General features: G+C 34.6%; 1 protein-coding gene across 3 annotated transcripts in view; it reads left to right on the top strand.

Moving 5' to 3' along the window:
* The window catches only part of Il1rapl1 (interleukin 1 receptor accessory protein like 1), a 1,306,889-nt gene extending 1,298,334 nt beyond the window's left edge, over positions 1-8,555 (top strand). For all 3 annotated transcript variants that reach the window (XM_021187610.2, XM_029534406.1, XM_029534407.1), the window contains 2 exons: positions 975-1,145; positions 1,519-8,555. In XM_021187610.2, the coding sequence (XP_021043269.1) occupies positions 975-1,145; positions 1,519-2,237 (890 nt within the window). In that variant the 3' untranslated portion in view covers positions 2,238-8,555. The remainder of the gene's footprint in view (positions 1-974; positions 1,146-1,518) is intronic.
* Positions 8,556-13,311: the final 4,756 nt, after the last annotated feature.

The raw sequence follows: 13,311 nt of genomic DNA, 5'->3' as shown, positions 1-13,311 counted from the left end.
ATTTCTGGAGTTCAGCTTCTTGAGCTCTTTGTATATATAGGATATTAGTCCTCTATCAGATTTAGGATTGGTAAAAATCCTTTCCCAATCTGTTGGTGGTCTTTTTGTCTTGTTGACAGTGTCTTTTGCCTTACAGAAGCTTTGCAATTTTATGAGGTCCCATTTGTCAATTCTTGTGAATCTATTTTTTTAACTGATTAAATGTTGAGTTTCTTATTTTGTTTTCATTTTATTCGTGATACATGATAGCCAGAATCCCATGAAAACCATGGAAAGAGTAATTTAATGATTATACTTGAAATTATGATGAATATTAGAATTCCTACCAGCTGTTTTCCATTTCTGTAGTGGACAGAATTGCAGTTGGTGACTGAACCTGCAACAGAATAAGGAATAGGCTCTCTTAGGCCCTATCACTATGTTTACTTATTGTTCATACTTTTAATCATTTTATAAATCAAAGTTGAAATTAAATGATCCTAAGCCTCTTTAAAAATATCCAAATTGGGGTTGTTAAATGCAGTACATGCATTAATGACATATCTAAACACGTAGCTTTTTCTAAACATGGCTAAAGACTTCCTATTATCTGAGTCTAAAAAAATATGAAAATTGGCATTTCATTACATTTGTTTGTTTGTTGGTTGGTTGGTTGGTTGGTAATGCAAAAAGTTGAATCTGCTGGTGATACCACTAGTTTAAGGGTTCTGGCAGTAAGTTCCATGCCCTTACTCCTTCATGACTCTTGACATTGAAATTTTTTTCCTATTATTTTCATTACAACAAAATAATCACTTTGTACCTGCAAGCTACTTGCAGAATTGTTGGAGCTGTTGAACACATGACAACAATTAATATAACCTTCTTCTGGGGTTTTCGAAGATTGGAATGTTTGAAATTATTTTTCAATAAAAGTGAATATTGTTAATATTTTATTGCTTCCATTGTAGAACTTACTTTGCATTTTTTGACAGATAACAAAGATTATGATGCCTATCTGTCATATACCAAAGTGGATCCTGATCAGTGGAATCAAGAGACTGGGGAAGAAGAACGTTTTGCCCTTGAAATCCTCCCTGATATGCTTGAAAAGCATTATGGATATAAGTTGTTTATACCAGATAGAGATTTGATCCCAACTGGAAGTAAGTTAATGTTTTCTCATGTATATTTCATGTGTTTGTGTTGTAAATTGTTATGTCTATGTAGTCACATACATGGCATTTTAGTGTCTCAAGAAACGTTTTTTGAAGAAATTTAAATTTTATATACCAGAAGATACTTTATTTTTCTATAAAGCATTGTATTTTATGATCCTTAATATTTATTTAAATCATCTGGAAAAATATGTCTGATATTTTTAGAATGGAGGTCAAAACTCCATTCAAAATGCTAATTCATTGTTTCACCTTCACAATGTGTTAACAGATAATTCTTACCTACTATGTGAGCCAAACTAACAAAGACTTGGAGCTCTTATCAGTTCACTTATCTTGATCCATTGTTTTTTCTTTATAGCATACATTGAAGATGTGGCTAGATGTGTAGATCAAAGTAAGCGGCTGATTATTGTCATGACCCCAAATTATGTAGTTCGAAGGGGCTGGAGCATCTTTGAGCTGGAAACGAGACTTCGAAACATGCTTGTGACGGGAGAAATCAAAGTGATACTGATTGAATGCAGCGAACTCCGCGGAATTATGAACTACCAGGAGGTGGAGGCCCTCAAGCATACCATCAAGCTCCTGACGGTTATTAAATGGCATGGACCAAAATGCAACAAGTTGAACTCGAAGTTCTGGAAACGTTTACAGTACGAAATGCCTTTTAAGAGGATAGAACCCATTACACATGAGCAGGCTTTAGATGTCAGTGAGCAGGGGCCTTTTGGGGAGCTGCAGACTGTCTCAGCCATTTCAATGGCTGCGGCCACCTCCACAGCTCTAGCCACTGCCCATCCAGATCTCCGTTCTACCTTTCACAACACCTACCATTCACAAATGCGTCAGAAACACTACTATCGAAGCTATGAGTATGATGTACCTCCTACGGGTACCCTGCCACTTACCTCCATAGGAAATCAGCATACCTACTGTAACATCCCTATGACACTCATCAATGGGCAGCGGCCACAGACAAAGTCAAGCAGGGAGCCGAATCCAGACGAAGCCCACACAAACAGTGCCATCCTGCCGTTGTTGCCAAGGGAGACCAGTATATCCAGTGTGATTTGGTGACAGAAGAGCAAAGGACATCCCGTTCCTGGGAGTTTGAAAGGAATCTGCAGTCCAGTGCCTGGAACTCAATCCTCGACTGCTGCTGTTAAAAACATGCATTACAATCTCTAGAACACGAGGAAAAACAGGGTCTTGTACATATATTTTTTTGGAATTTCTTTGTAGCATCAGTGTCTTCATGTTTTACCATGTCTCTACCATTACATTTTTGACTTTGTTTTATATGTCATTGGATTTGTAAATTTACATTTTTTTTAAAGAAGAGACTGATGTATAGATAGAAACCCCCCTTCCTTTTTTTGCTTCACTAATTTAGTTTTAGAATGGGTTTTGAATCTTCTTTTTAAATTTTATTTTGCTTTTAACATTTCCTTGGGGTGCTTGGACAAATCTATCTGATGGGACAAGGAGCACCGGATCCTCTCTCGGGTTCTTCCTAGGACCAGCTTGGCCATATGGGCCTTCAGAAAGCAGTGCAACTGAACGCCAGCCTTGCATTGCCATTTGGGAACAAAAGAGAGAGAGAAGAAGATCTGTCATAGGAGGGCCCTGCCTTCAGAGCCCTGAAATCTCTTCCTTGTCCCCACCTCATTACCCACCTCTACCCTCTAATGGCAGCATGATGTGTAAACTCTGCAGGGGGTAGGGGTAGGTCTAACTGTCTTAACATTGAATTCACTGCTCTTCAGAATACACTCTAGACCCAAAGTTGTGCTAGTCATTCAACAGTGACCACTACAGAGTGCTCACTACAGCGTGAAGATCGAGGGCATGAAAATGGGGAGAGTGTTGTTTCCGTTTTTTAAAAATGAGTTGATGTATCCTTATATATATAAATATAAATATATATATATATATATAAAACAGCAAAACAAAACAAAACAAAGAAAAAAAACACACAAAAATACAAAACCAAAAAAAAAAAAAAGCCCTATATTTGATCACTTCCTGGAAAGGCATGAATGTGTTTGTGGCTGTTTTTGTTTGATAATCTACTTCCTCTTTTCCCTCTATAATTAATTTTTCTGCAAATGAGATTATGTGCAAATACCAGGCAAGTTAACTCAGATAAGTGAATCAAGGCAAGTAAAAATGAAATTTATACTGAAAGCTTCCAAACCAAAGGAAGAACAGGATGTGTCATCAAATATGTTTTGTTACCTTGTATTATACAAAATGTTATCTTCTAAAGAGTCAGGAAAACTGTGAAACTTACTGTGGGGTCCCCTTGTACTTAAATGTTAACTGACTTGTATTTACTTCTCAACACTACATTCAGAACCTAAGTGGTTTCAGTTTATGAACATAAGCAGCATTTATTAATATCAAGGTTGTTTAAATAATATCTCAGGAGGTCAAATGTATGAATAACAACACAAACTACTACTTTCAAAATAAACATTATTTACACAAAATAGTTTTAAATTAGATCAGAAAATACTTAAAATACTTAATTTTTGTATAGAAATTAATTTAATTTTAACTATATGATTCTATCTTTCAGAAACAGAAAGTTGATGCTCCCAGAAAATTTGCCACTTACTATCTAGCTTTATGTTGGAAATCAATCATATAAGCAGCTAATTCCCTGTCATGTTAAGTATGATGCTAAATCAATCATGAAAGATCCTGCAGAAGGCAGAATTCTTAAAATGACAATCTACCTATGTAGATTTTAGTTTTCTTAAGAAAAAAATCTACGTGACAAAACCACTGATAATAACCCTTAAGCTTTATAGAACTTACTTTAGTAATTCATCATGGGAAATTCCTACTCAGTCCTCATCTGTTAGTTCATGTAGTGACTACTCTGAGTTTGTTTAATTCCTGCCGCTCCCTATAAGGAGAAAACAATTCTAGAGTTTGGGTCACAAGGCTAAGGTGTGAGTGGGCCACATAAACATAAAAGTATAAATTGCACTAGCATCCATTGGAGAGGACAAGCTAGAACTATGAGCATAGGAGAGACAAGTACAAACATTTTGTAACAATGCAAAGGTCTCAGTGTCTGTGTGGCAAGGCAAAGGAGCCTTGGGATGTGCATTGATTTTTATTTGCTTAAAAAACATTGACTTCCCTGACAACTTGCCTGGGTCTTCTCTACAGTATGTCTTTATTCTTGTGCTCCCCTTGGTTCTGTGTCACATTTTCAAAAACCAGAACTGAAGCTTCAAGGACACAAACCTTTAAGGTCAGCTTTGCACACTTGGGTTATTTTCAGAAACGGAGAAGGCCATTGTTTACATCGTACTATGGACACTTGTCATTGGACTGGATTCCAAACTCCCCCAATACTCAGAAGAGTGGAAATGTGGCAATGGCCTGATTTATTTCTTTGTTTGTTTGTTTGTTTTTAAAAAATTTTTTAAGTGCACGATGGGTGTGTGGAATAAATGTAAAGGAAGTAATCAGACCACAGTCATATTTTAGGCATTCATAGGTGTTAATTTAGCTGCATTGGGAGTACATTTTTTGTTCTATTTTTAGTGTAGATTTAAGCACTTTGAATAGCATGATTCAGGGATTGATGGGTAATATTTGATACTCTCACAATGTAAGAAACTTTTTTTTTCCTCCAATGCTTTGTTATATTTACAAATGAAATAAATGCAAAGGAAGCTATCTATAGCTTTAGAAACATTCCTCCCAAGTTTCTATTCCTCTATCAGCTCCACATGAGAACCAGAGAAGGGAACTCATGGGTTCACGTGTTCTGTGTGTAACAGAAGTTCTGTGAGAACTCAATAAAATGAAGAAAAAACATGTATTTTCCCTAGTGCTTAGGTTTCATCCTTCTCTTTCTGTTTGTTTGGGGTTCTGGGGGATAAGATTATTCTAGCTATAAAAACACATTTGAAAATGTGAATGTGTTAGCCAAGCTGGGGGGAAGAATGGACTTCCAGACTTGGACACGTGTGATATTTGGTATTGCCTGTTTTTCATCAATCACCGCCTGAGCTCTGAATGATACATTATGGATTCAAAGTCCATTTGGTTCTTTAGTGTAACCTCAACTTGCTGCTTCTGAGCATCTTAGTCTTTATTCTGGTGCTCAAATCTTTGATTATTTAATTTGTATCCCATCCCTTTGGTCTTCAACAGGCAGAGAAGACCTTTGTATGTTGTGTTACCAGCTGATCTAAGTTTAGATGAAGTCTATGAAATCCAAGACGTGATGAGATCTGAACTTACTATATTTCTATAGCTAAGCATATGATTGTTCAGTCAACCATTTTGTGATTATTATTTTTTCATACTATATGTATTTGGACTCTATCAACTTAATCTTAAATATGTAGATGCTGGTTTCTTCCATATTTCATTGTTAATACATATTTTGTAACAAGAGGAAATATTAACTAAGAACCAATTCCTAAACTCTAAGTATGCTTTGTTTATCCTAGAATAGTCATTAACTTTTCAGAGACTATTTATGTGAATTGAGATTACTATTTCTAGGAAAACATTAATTTGTACATTATAAGCTATTTTCTGATTCTGTAATGGTACCCTTGCTCTCCTGTTAAAGAAGAAGCTTTTAATCTTGTATTTATTTTTTTCTCTTTTATTTGTTGTTTTGTTTATTTTGGTTTTGAGACAGGATTCAGGCTGGGATTCAACCTCTCAATTCTCCTGCCTCTGCCTCTTGACAGCTGAAATTTTAGGCATATACACCCAAATCAGCAATTTCTTCTTTATTAGTTTAGGTGAATACATTAGTCTCACAAGAAATCTTATTGACATTCTAAGGAGAACATCAACATCACACAAGTGAAATAACTGAATGGAACTAAGAGAATGCACATACACAAAAGAGGAAAATGTCTTTTTGTCTCTGATCTGAATTTGTTTGACCATTCATCCCATCACTGATGTAGTTGATGAAAAATAGAGGCAAAATATTAAATCGCTTAGACATCACACTACAGATTTCTATTCCCTATTGTGGAAATTTTTTCCAACTGTACATAAACAGTTATTTAAAAAATCACAATGTGACTCTGTAATAAGCGAAGAAAGTTTTGTCAATGGAAGCAGAGGTTATTTCTTGCCTTATCGTGGATCTTTCCCGCCTGATTAATCTGAACAAAGAAAGTAGCCAACAGTTTCAATTATCCTTATTAATAGGCCTTACACTTGAGTTTCAGGGATATCGTGGTTCTATAAAATAAATGAAAGGAAATAACTAAACGTGTAAATCTGTTTTCCTGGGTGTGACTCTCAAGACATCCAGCATCCAAGAAAGCCATAGATGTTTAAATTCAGAGGACAGTCTTTTATGCTAATATTAATATAAACTCACATATTTGAAGGCATTGTTGTATCTTTGATTTTTTTATCTTCATTTATGAAAATTCAGGGTAATTTTTTTTAACAAAGATTGCCCCCATCCAAAATGACCTGATTTTTTGAGAGAAATTGTGTGAAGAAAAATTTAACAATAATACATAATTTTCAACAAAATATATGAGGAATCTATCCATTATTATTAGTTTCATTTATTCATTTTTATACTCATTTAAAACAGGAGAATATGCAAAATCCCAATTTTACAATTATGACTTACTTCATTAAATTTTTTGTTTGTAAAAACACATTATCTGCCAAAAAAAACCAAACAGTAGAGAAAGAGAAAAAATACCCATTCGATGTGTTTTTCTATAAGAAATCAGTTTTATTATGAAAATGTTTAGAGTTTGTTATGGACTTCTCTTTTGGTGATTACAATTTTGCTACTTTCATAAATTCAAATATGACTTTGGAACAATATGTAGAACTTTGAAAAGTGAGGTGGTAGTAATTTAAAGTTGCAGGGTTTTTTTGTTTGTTTTTGTTTTTGTTTTGTTTTTTGTTCGTTGCAGAGTGAAAACCTATGCTCTATAGTAAAGACTGTCAGAACGAGTTGTAAAAATCTTAGTTATATCTAACAAAAGGAGGAGAAAGAGGAAGAAGAGAAAGAGAAAGAGAGTTAATTCTAATTTTAATTTGATGTGCCCTTATCATAGTCAGCTTTTGGTTACATCCATAGAAAATGTTTTAAAGAAAAATAAAAGGAGATCAACTTTAATTTTCCATTCAGTATTATATCTTTTTTACAGACTCAGAACACAAAATGTTTTTCGATTACAGATAAGATAGGCATATATATTTCTAAGATATATATGGCTTTATAAATATATATATGTGAAATTCCTTCTGTTTATTAGTAAATTTTCCTCTAATAGCCTCTGCATTCACTGACAAACTCATTCTTCTGAATCCTTCATTAAAGTAAGTTACTTTTATTTTTTTCTATTTACTGCTTTTATTGATATATCCTCCAGTGTTCATAAATTTGATTCTTTTCTCGTTTTTAACACAAGGAAGCACTCTAAAAAATATCACTACACTGTGTTCCCTCTACTACCAAAAACAAGCTCAAAAAAAAAAAAAACTGCCCATGAACTTCAGAGTACCAAGTGTAATATCTATGTTGTAAATTTCAATCTTCAGAATCTAAATGTTACCTTTCAAAAGGCATGCTGTGTCATTTAAAAAAAGAGTTAATGTGAAATGACCTTATTACATAGTGCATGAATACGTGGCAAAGTATTATGGATCTATCTTTACTAGTCAATGAGAGGTTAAATTTGGGGAGATCAGATGTTTTAGGTTAATGTCAATTGGAAAGATGGAATCTTAATGTTAGCATAATGGGCAGTTTTCCATACTGCTTGCAGTATATGCTCCTGTTAACAACAATCCTTAGTGTACTCTTTCCACCAAAGTAGTGGAGATGTGTTCATATAATCTGCTATTTAATTACAACTTTTACAACTTCAGAAATTGAGGGAACCCAGATAGGAAAGTGGATGTAATCATTTTCCTCTGCTGGCGTTCAAGTTGTATTTTAAACTCAGACACTCTCAGATCTGTTCACAGTCAGTACAAGTGCATTTAGTACTTCTCTTGAGTTTTGCTCACCCTCTTTTGACTTTGTAAAATCTAGAATGTAGGTGATTCATGAGTAGGTGATGGGGGCGCTCCTTTTTTTCTTAGAATACTTACAATTATATATTTGGTTTTGCTTTGACTAGCAATAGGAAAATAGACAAATACAAGTGTACAAATGAGAAATTTTAACCTCGACTTATAATTTGTGTTTTATAGTCGTTTCATAAGTCTGTTGCTCTCTATGAGTATGCTCTCTATATATCCTGTAAAAATAAATTTATATGTTACATAGAAATTCAAGAAATTAAATTATTTATTAAGCTACAAATGTTTCTTCTGATTTCTACCTGACAGTAGATGACAATAAATTAAATAATGTGTTGTTGGAACATATGTAAGTATGCTTGTTACTTTAATAACTTTTGTTATACTTTTCCTTCTCTTTCCTTGTATGTTGTTTAAGCTAATAATTCTTAGGCCTAATTCCTGTGGTTGTGAGGAGAGACTTAAGAAATGCCCTGGTTGGTTGGGGAAGAAAAAAAAGAAAAACAGGCTTGTTGAGAACCAAGACTATTTGCATTCCTGCTTTATCCTTCACTGTTGGATTTAGAGAGATTTGAATCACTAATTCAAGCACTTTATCATTACCACATGAATAGTCTTTTCAAGGGAAAAATCCACATTTCCTTTTGAGAAACAGAAATGAAAAGAATGAGAACACATCAGTCCTCTACTGGCTCCCTTTCTTCTGGGTCTTTTCTTTTCAAGGTACTACTGACATGATGATCTTAAAATATTGTCCCCTCCGAAAATATTTTACAGTGACCAATGTCTTGAATCATCTTGTTTTCCACTTCTAATGCATAGTCATCCCTAAAAAGAAATGTCTTAGGTCATACTTTTTGTTTTTTAGTTGAAGATAAATAACCTTATTATTTTCTTATCAGAGGTACAGGTGGGGTTGTGGAATGATGGTAAATCATTCCATCAAAAAGAAGCAATCATGAACATCTTTAGTATGAATTAGCTTCTCATGCAGAATTCCTACCATAGGCAGACAGCTGATGAAGAAACATTTTTCATCAATGAAGCACAGATAAATCATGAAGATTTAAAGTAATAGTTTCAAAGCACTCTGTAAGGTTACTTTAAGTTACATTTCAAAGAAATTAACATATTGAATTTTCATGCAGTCATTTCTACCTCAGTTAGGTTTTTAATTTTTAATTTCCCTTTTTTGGAGGGGGCATTGAGACAGTTTCTCTGTATAGCCCTGGCTGACTGGAATTCCTTCTGTTGATCTGGACGAATCAGGGCTCAATCTCAGAGAGTTCCTCCTGCCTCTGTCTCCCTGGGCCACCACTACCCAGCTCTCAGTAGGATTTTTAAATGTGAGAAAATAACTTCTACTGAAAGGGTAAAATCCCATCAGAATTATTAGGCATTGTCTAACTTTAATGGCATATGTTAAATCACAAATTCCAGAATATAATGTTTAATTCAAAACATCAGTTGAATAGTTAAAGAATCTGTGGTGTTACTTATGTACTTCAAAAACATACATACATTTTCTATTATACTCATCTTATTGACAGGTGTTAAAAGATTAAAAAAAGAGAACACTTTACTTTTAGAAAATCCTTAATTCATGTTGGATACACTGTTAACAACAATAATTAAAATGAAAAATATGGCAAATATTTAGAAAATTATAATACCAGTGACCCAATCACTTATTGCTATGGGCTTTATATTATTCATACATGGCCTCTAGAAGCTATTTGAACAAATCCCTTAATCTATCCTATTTTCTCAATCAATATTAATGTGGGTAATGTTGCAGGATATAGGTCCAGATAATAGTGAACATTGCTATTTTGCCAATTGCTTAGTCAATAGGTTGGCCAAACTAGGATTTTTTAAATCATCCTTATGTAAGTTCATTTTGATTTGCACAGCAGAAGACTTGTATTTGAATAGTTATACATTAGAATTAAGATTTCACAAGACTTCAAAAATGTAAGTTAAATAGCAAACTTGAGACTTTATGGATATTCTTCTTTATGATTATGCTTAAATGATAGAATGATACATGAATAAACTGAAGCATATATAAATAGGAATCTAGGAAAGGTGATATATGGCAAATATCATCAAATGACTTGCATATTTGTGAAACATATATGGAGGTTGGTTTTAGAAAAGAACAGGAAAAAAGTGAACATGGACAAAAGAGAAACTTCCCCATAATATAAAGTCTTCATGAAAAATCAAGAAAATTATAAAGTTATAAACATTAATGACAGGCTTCAGTAAAGGAAACAGTCTTATCTGCCTATTGTGCTTAGCAGTCAAGAGGTTTTGCATATCATGAAATTGACAGAAAAACCTGGTCTCTGTGAATTCTTTCTAGGAAGATCTCAAGCTAAATGGAAAAGCATTTCTCAAGTTTTCTAAATTAGATGAATAATGGATTACTAAATTCTGTAACATATCAATACAAATAGTGATTTTTGGCATACAGTGGCACAAAGATTTTGTGAGTGATGAAGTTGTACTTTTATAACATGAAGTGTATTAGTAATAAATAGTTCAAAACCCTGGATATGTTTAGAATAACCTGAGGTTTAAAAATATCAGCAAACGTCAGATCAGAAATCTAGAAAAAAACTAGCTATTCTGAGTTTGAAATTAATGTTTGTGTTTCTCAGTGAACTCTCCACAGAATACTTTTTACAGATTAACCAAAATTAAAAACTGTACAAACCAAACCAATGGGTCTCAAATTTGTGTCTCTAGAAGAGTAGCCTGGAAACATATTGAGAAGTGAAAATTCAAGAATGGCTGTTTAACTCGTAAAGGCCCTGGATTCAAATTCCAGCATGAAATATTTACAAGTGGCAATTTGACTGAACCTAGTAAGACATAGTATCAAAATGTCCTGTAATAGGTTTCCCAGGTGATCATGAAGCAGAGGCCCATCAGTCCCCCATGAGAAAATAGGTGTGGAATGTGTCCTTTCCCTCCTTAGGACTGCTGTTGATCTTTGGAATGTAAAACTAAGAATTGCAGCAGATAAGTGGTATCCTAGCTTGGGTCATCCTCTTGAAATAATCCCTCCAAAAAGGTGATGCCCAAATAGGGGAAGAAAAACATTAACACTACAAAATTATACACATTTCACAATGTTTGAAGAGAAAGAGAGTGAAAAAAATGAAAAATAACCAAGTCCGCCACTGAAATCAAATATATGGCTTCAAAAAGTAACTGTGCCATTTAGCAGAAACCATAAACTAATTAGCAGTTGTGTACTTAAAATAAACCTTCCTTATAAAAGAATACAAACATATTATCAGTTATTTTATCTATAAAGAAAACAGTACAACTAGACAGGAATATTAACAACATTGACTGTCAAAATAAACAAATGAATATCAAATTGTTAAATTATTTAATCAATTTCCCCCCAGTTAATAATTTATAAAACAAATTAACTCTACAAGAAAACTTCCACTTTCTCTATGTTCTTTAGCATGACTTGACAAACTGGGCCTACTGTCTCATGCCTGTAATCTTACGATTCACTTTAAATCATGTTCACTGCCCCCCTCCCAGCCACTCCCTCCCACAATTCTTCCCCCATCCCCTCCCATTCTCTGAGAGGGTAGGTACCCCTTCTGGGTATCTCCCCTCCCCAACCCTGGCACTTGAAGTCTCTGTAGAGCTAGGCATTTCCTCTTCCACTGAGGCCAGACAAGGCAGCTCAGCTAGAAGTAAATATCACACAAACAGGCAACAGCTTTTGGGATAAAGCCTGTTCCAGTTGTTCTAGACCCACAAGAAGACCAACGAGCAAATCCACTACATATGTACATATGTACGGGGTGCCTAAGTCCAGCCCATGTGTGTTCTTTGGTTGGTGATTCAGTCTCTGAGAGCCCCAAGGGTCCAGGTTAGTTGACTCTGTTGGTCTTCCTGTGGAGTTCCTCTCCCCTTCTGGGCCACATCCCTTCCCCTAACTATTCCATAAGAGTCCCCAAGCTCCATCCACTGTTTGGCTGTGGGTCTCTATAGCCATCTGAGTCAGCTGCTAGGTGAAGCCTCTCAAGAGGACAGCCATGCTAGATTCCTGTCTGAAAGCATAACAGAGTATCATTAGCCATGTCAGGGATTGGTGCTTGTCTCTAGTTGGGCCAGTAATCAATTAGCCATTCCCTCAGCCTCTGCTCCATCACCTGTCCCTGCATTTCTGAATGTAGACAGAATACATTTTGGGTCAAACGTTTTGTGGGTTGGGTTAGTGACCCTATTGCTCCACTGGGGTTCCTGCCTGGTTACAGCAGGTGGCTGGCCTCTTCAGGTTCCATATGCCCAAAACTACAAGTCATGGTTAAGGACACCCTCACTGAATGTAGGATTTTAATACGATTGCAGAGCATATTTCATATTCTTTATTTCAACATTCACTTATTATGACAATGTAGTATCAGTCAGATATATTTATTTTACTAGATTAAGTTATTTAATATTGTTCATGATTTTTGTTGTAGTGTAGTATTTGGGGAAACATTTTTGATGAATTTTCCAAATCTCTTACTGCCAGCTGGGTACAAAAGAATAAAACTTCTCATTATTTTCAGAAGCAAAAGATAGGGACACATTTTATACATTTTACTCTTTCCTGAAATCACAAAATGAGAACTATGTTTGTGTCTATAATATCTCACCTGTATATACTTTTATTACTTAATTAGTTCTTTGATAATGTATATAATTCATTTTGATTACTCTTCCCTCACCCTCCTTCCTAACCCTAGCTTCCTTCACCCTTCCCTACTAATTTCTTTCTCAGACTCACAACTTTTGGTAAAGAAAAATGCATTGTTTGATACAATATGTCTATAAATAAATCTTTGATAATGAGTTAATATTTCAAAGACGTGTAACCTTTGATAGCTAAGGATAAATATTGTTTACTTTCCTTCTCTTTCTTTTTTCTTTCTTTCTTTCTTTCTTCCTTTCTTTCTTTCTTTCTTTCTTTCTTTCTTTTTTTCTTTCTTTCTTTTTTCTTCCTTCCTTCCTTCCTTCCTTCCTTCCTTCCTTCCTTCCTTCCTTCCTTCCTTCCTTCCTTCCTCCCTTC

This window comes from Mus pahari, chromosome X, assembly GCF_900095145.1.
Source record: "Mus pahari chromosome X, PAHARI_EIJ_v1.1, whole genome shotgun sequence".
Lineage (NCBI taxonomy): Eukaryota > Metazoa > Chordata > Mammalia > Rodentia > Muridae > Mus > Mus pahari.
The sequence above is the reverse complement of the archived record's forward strand: the minus strand, read 5'-3'. Positions and strand labels throughout refer to the sequence as shown.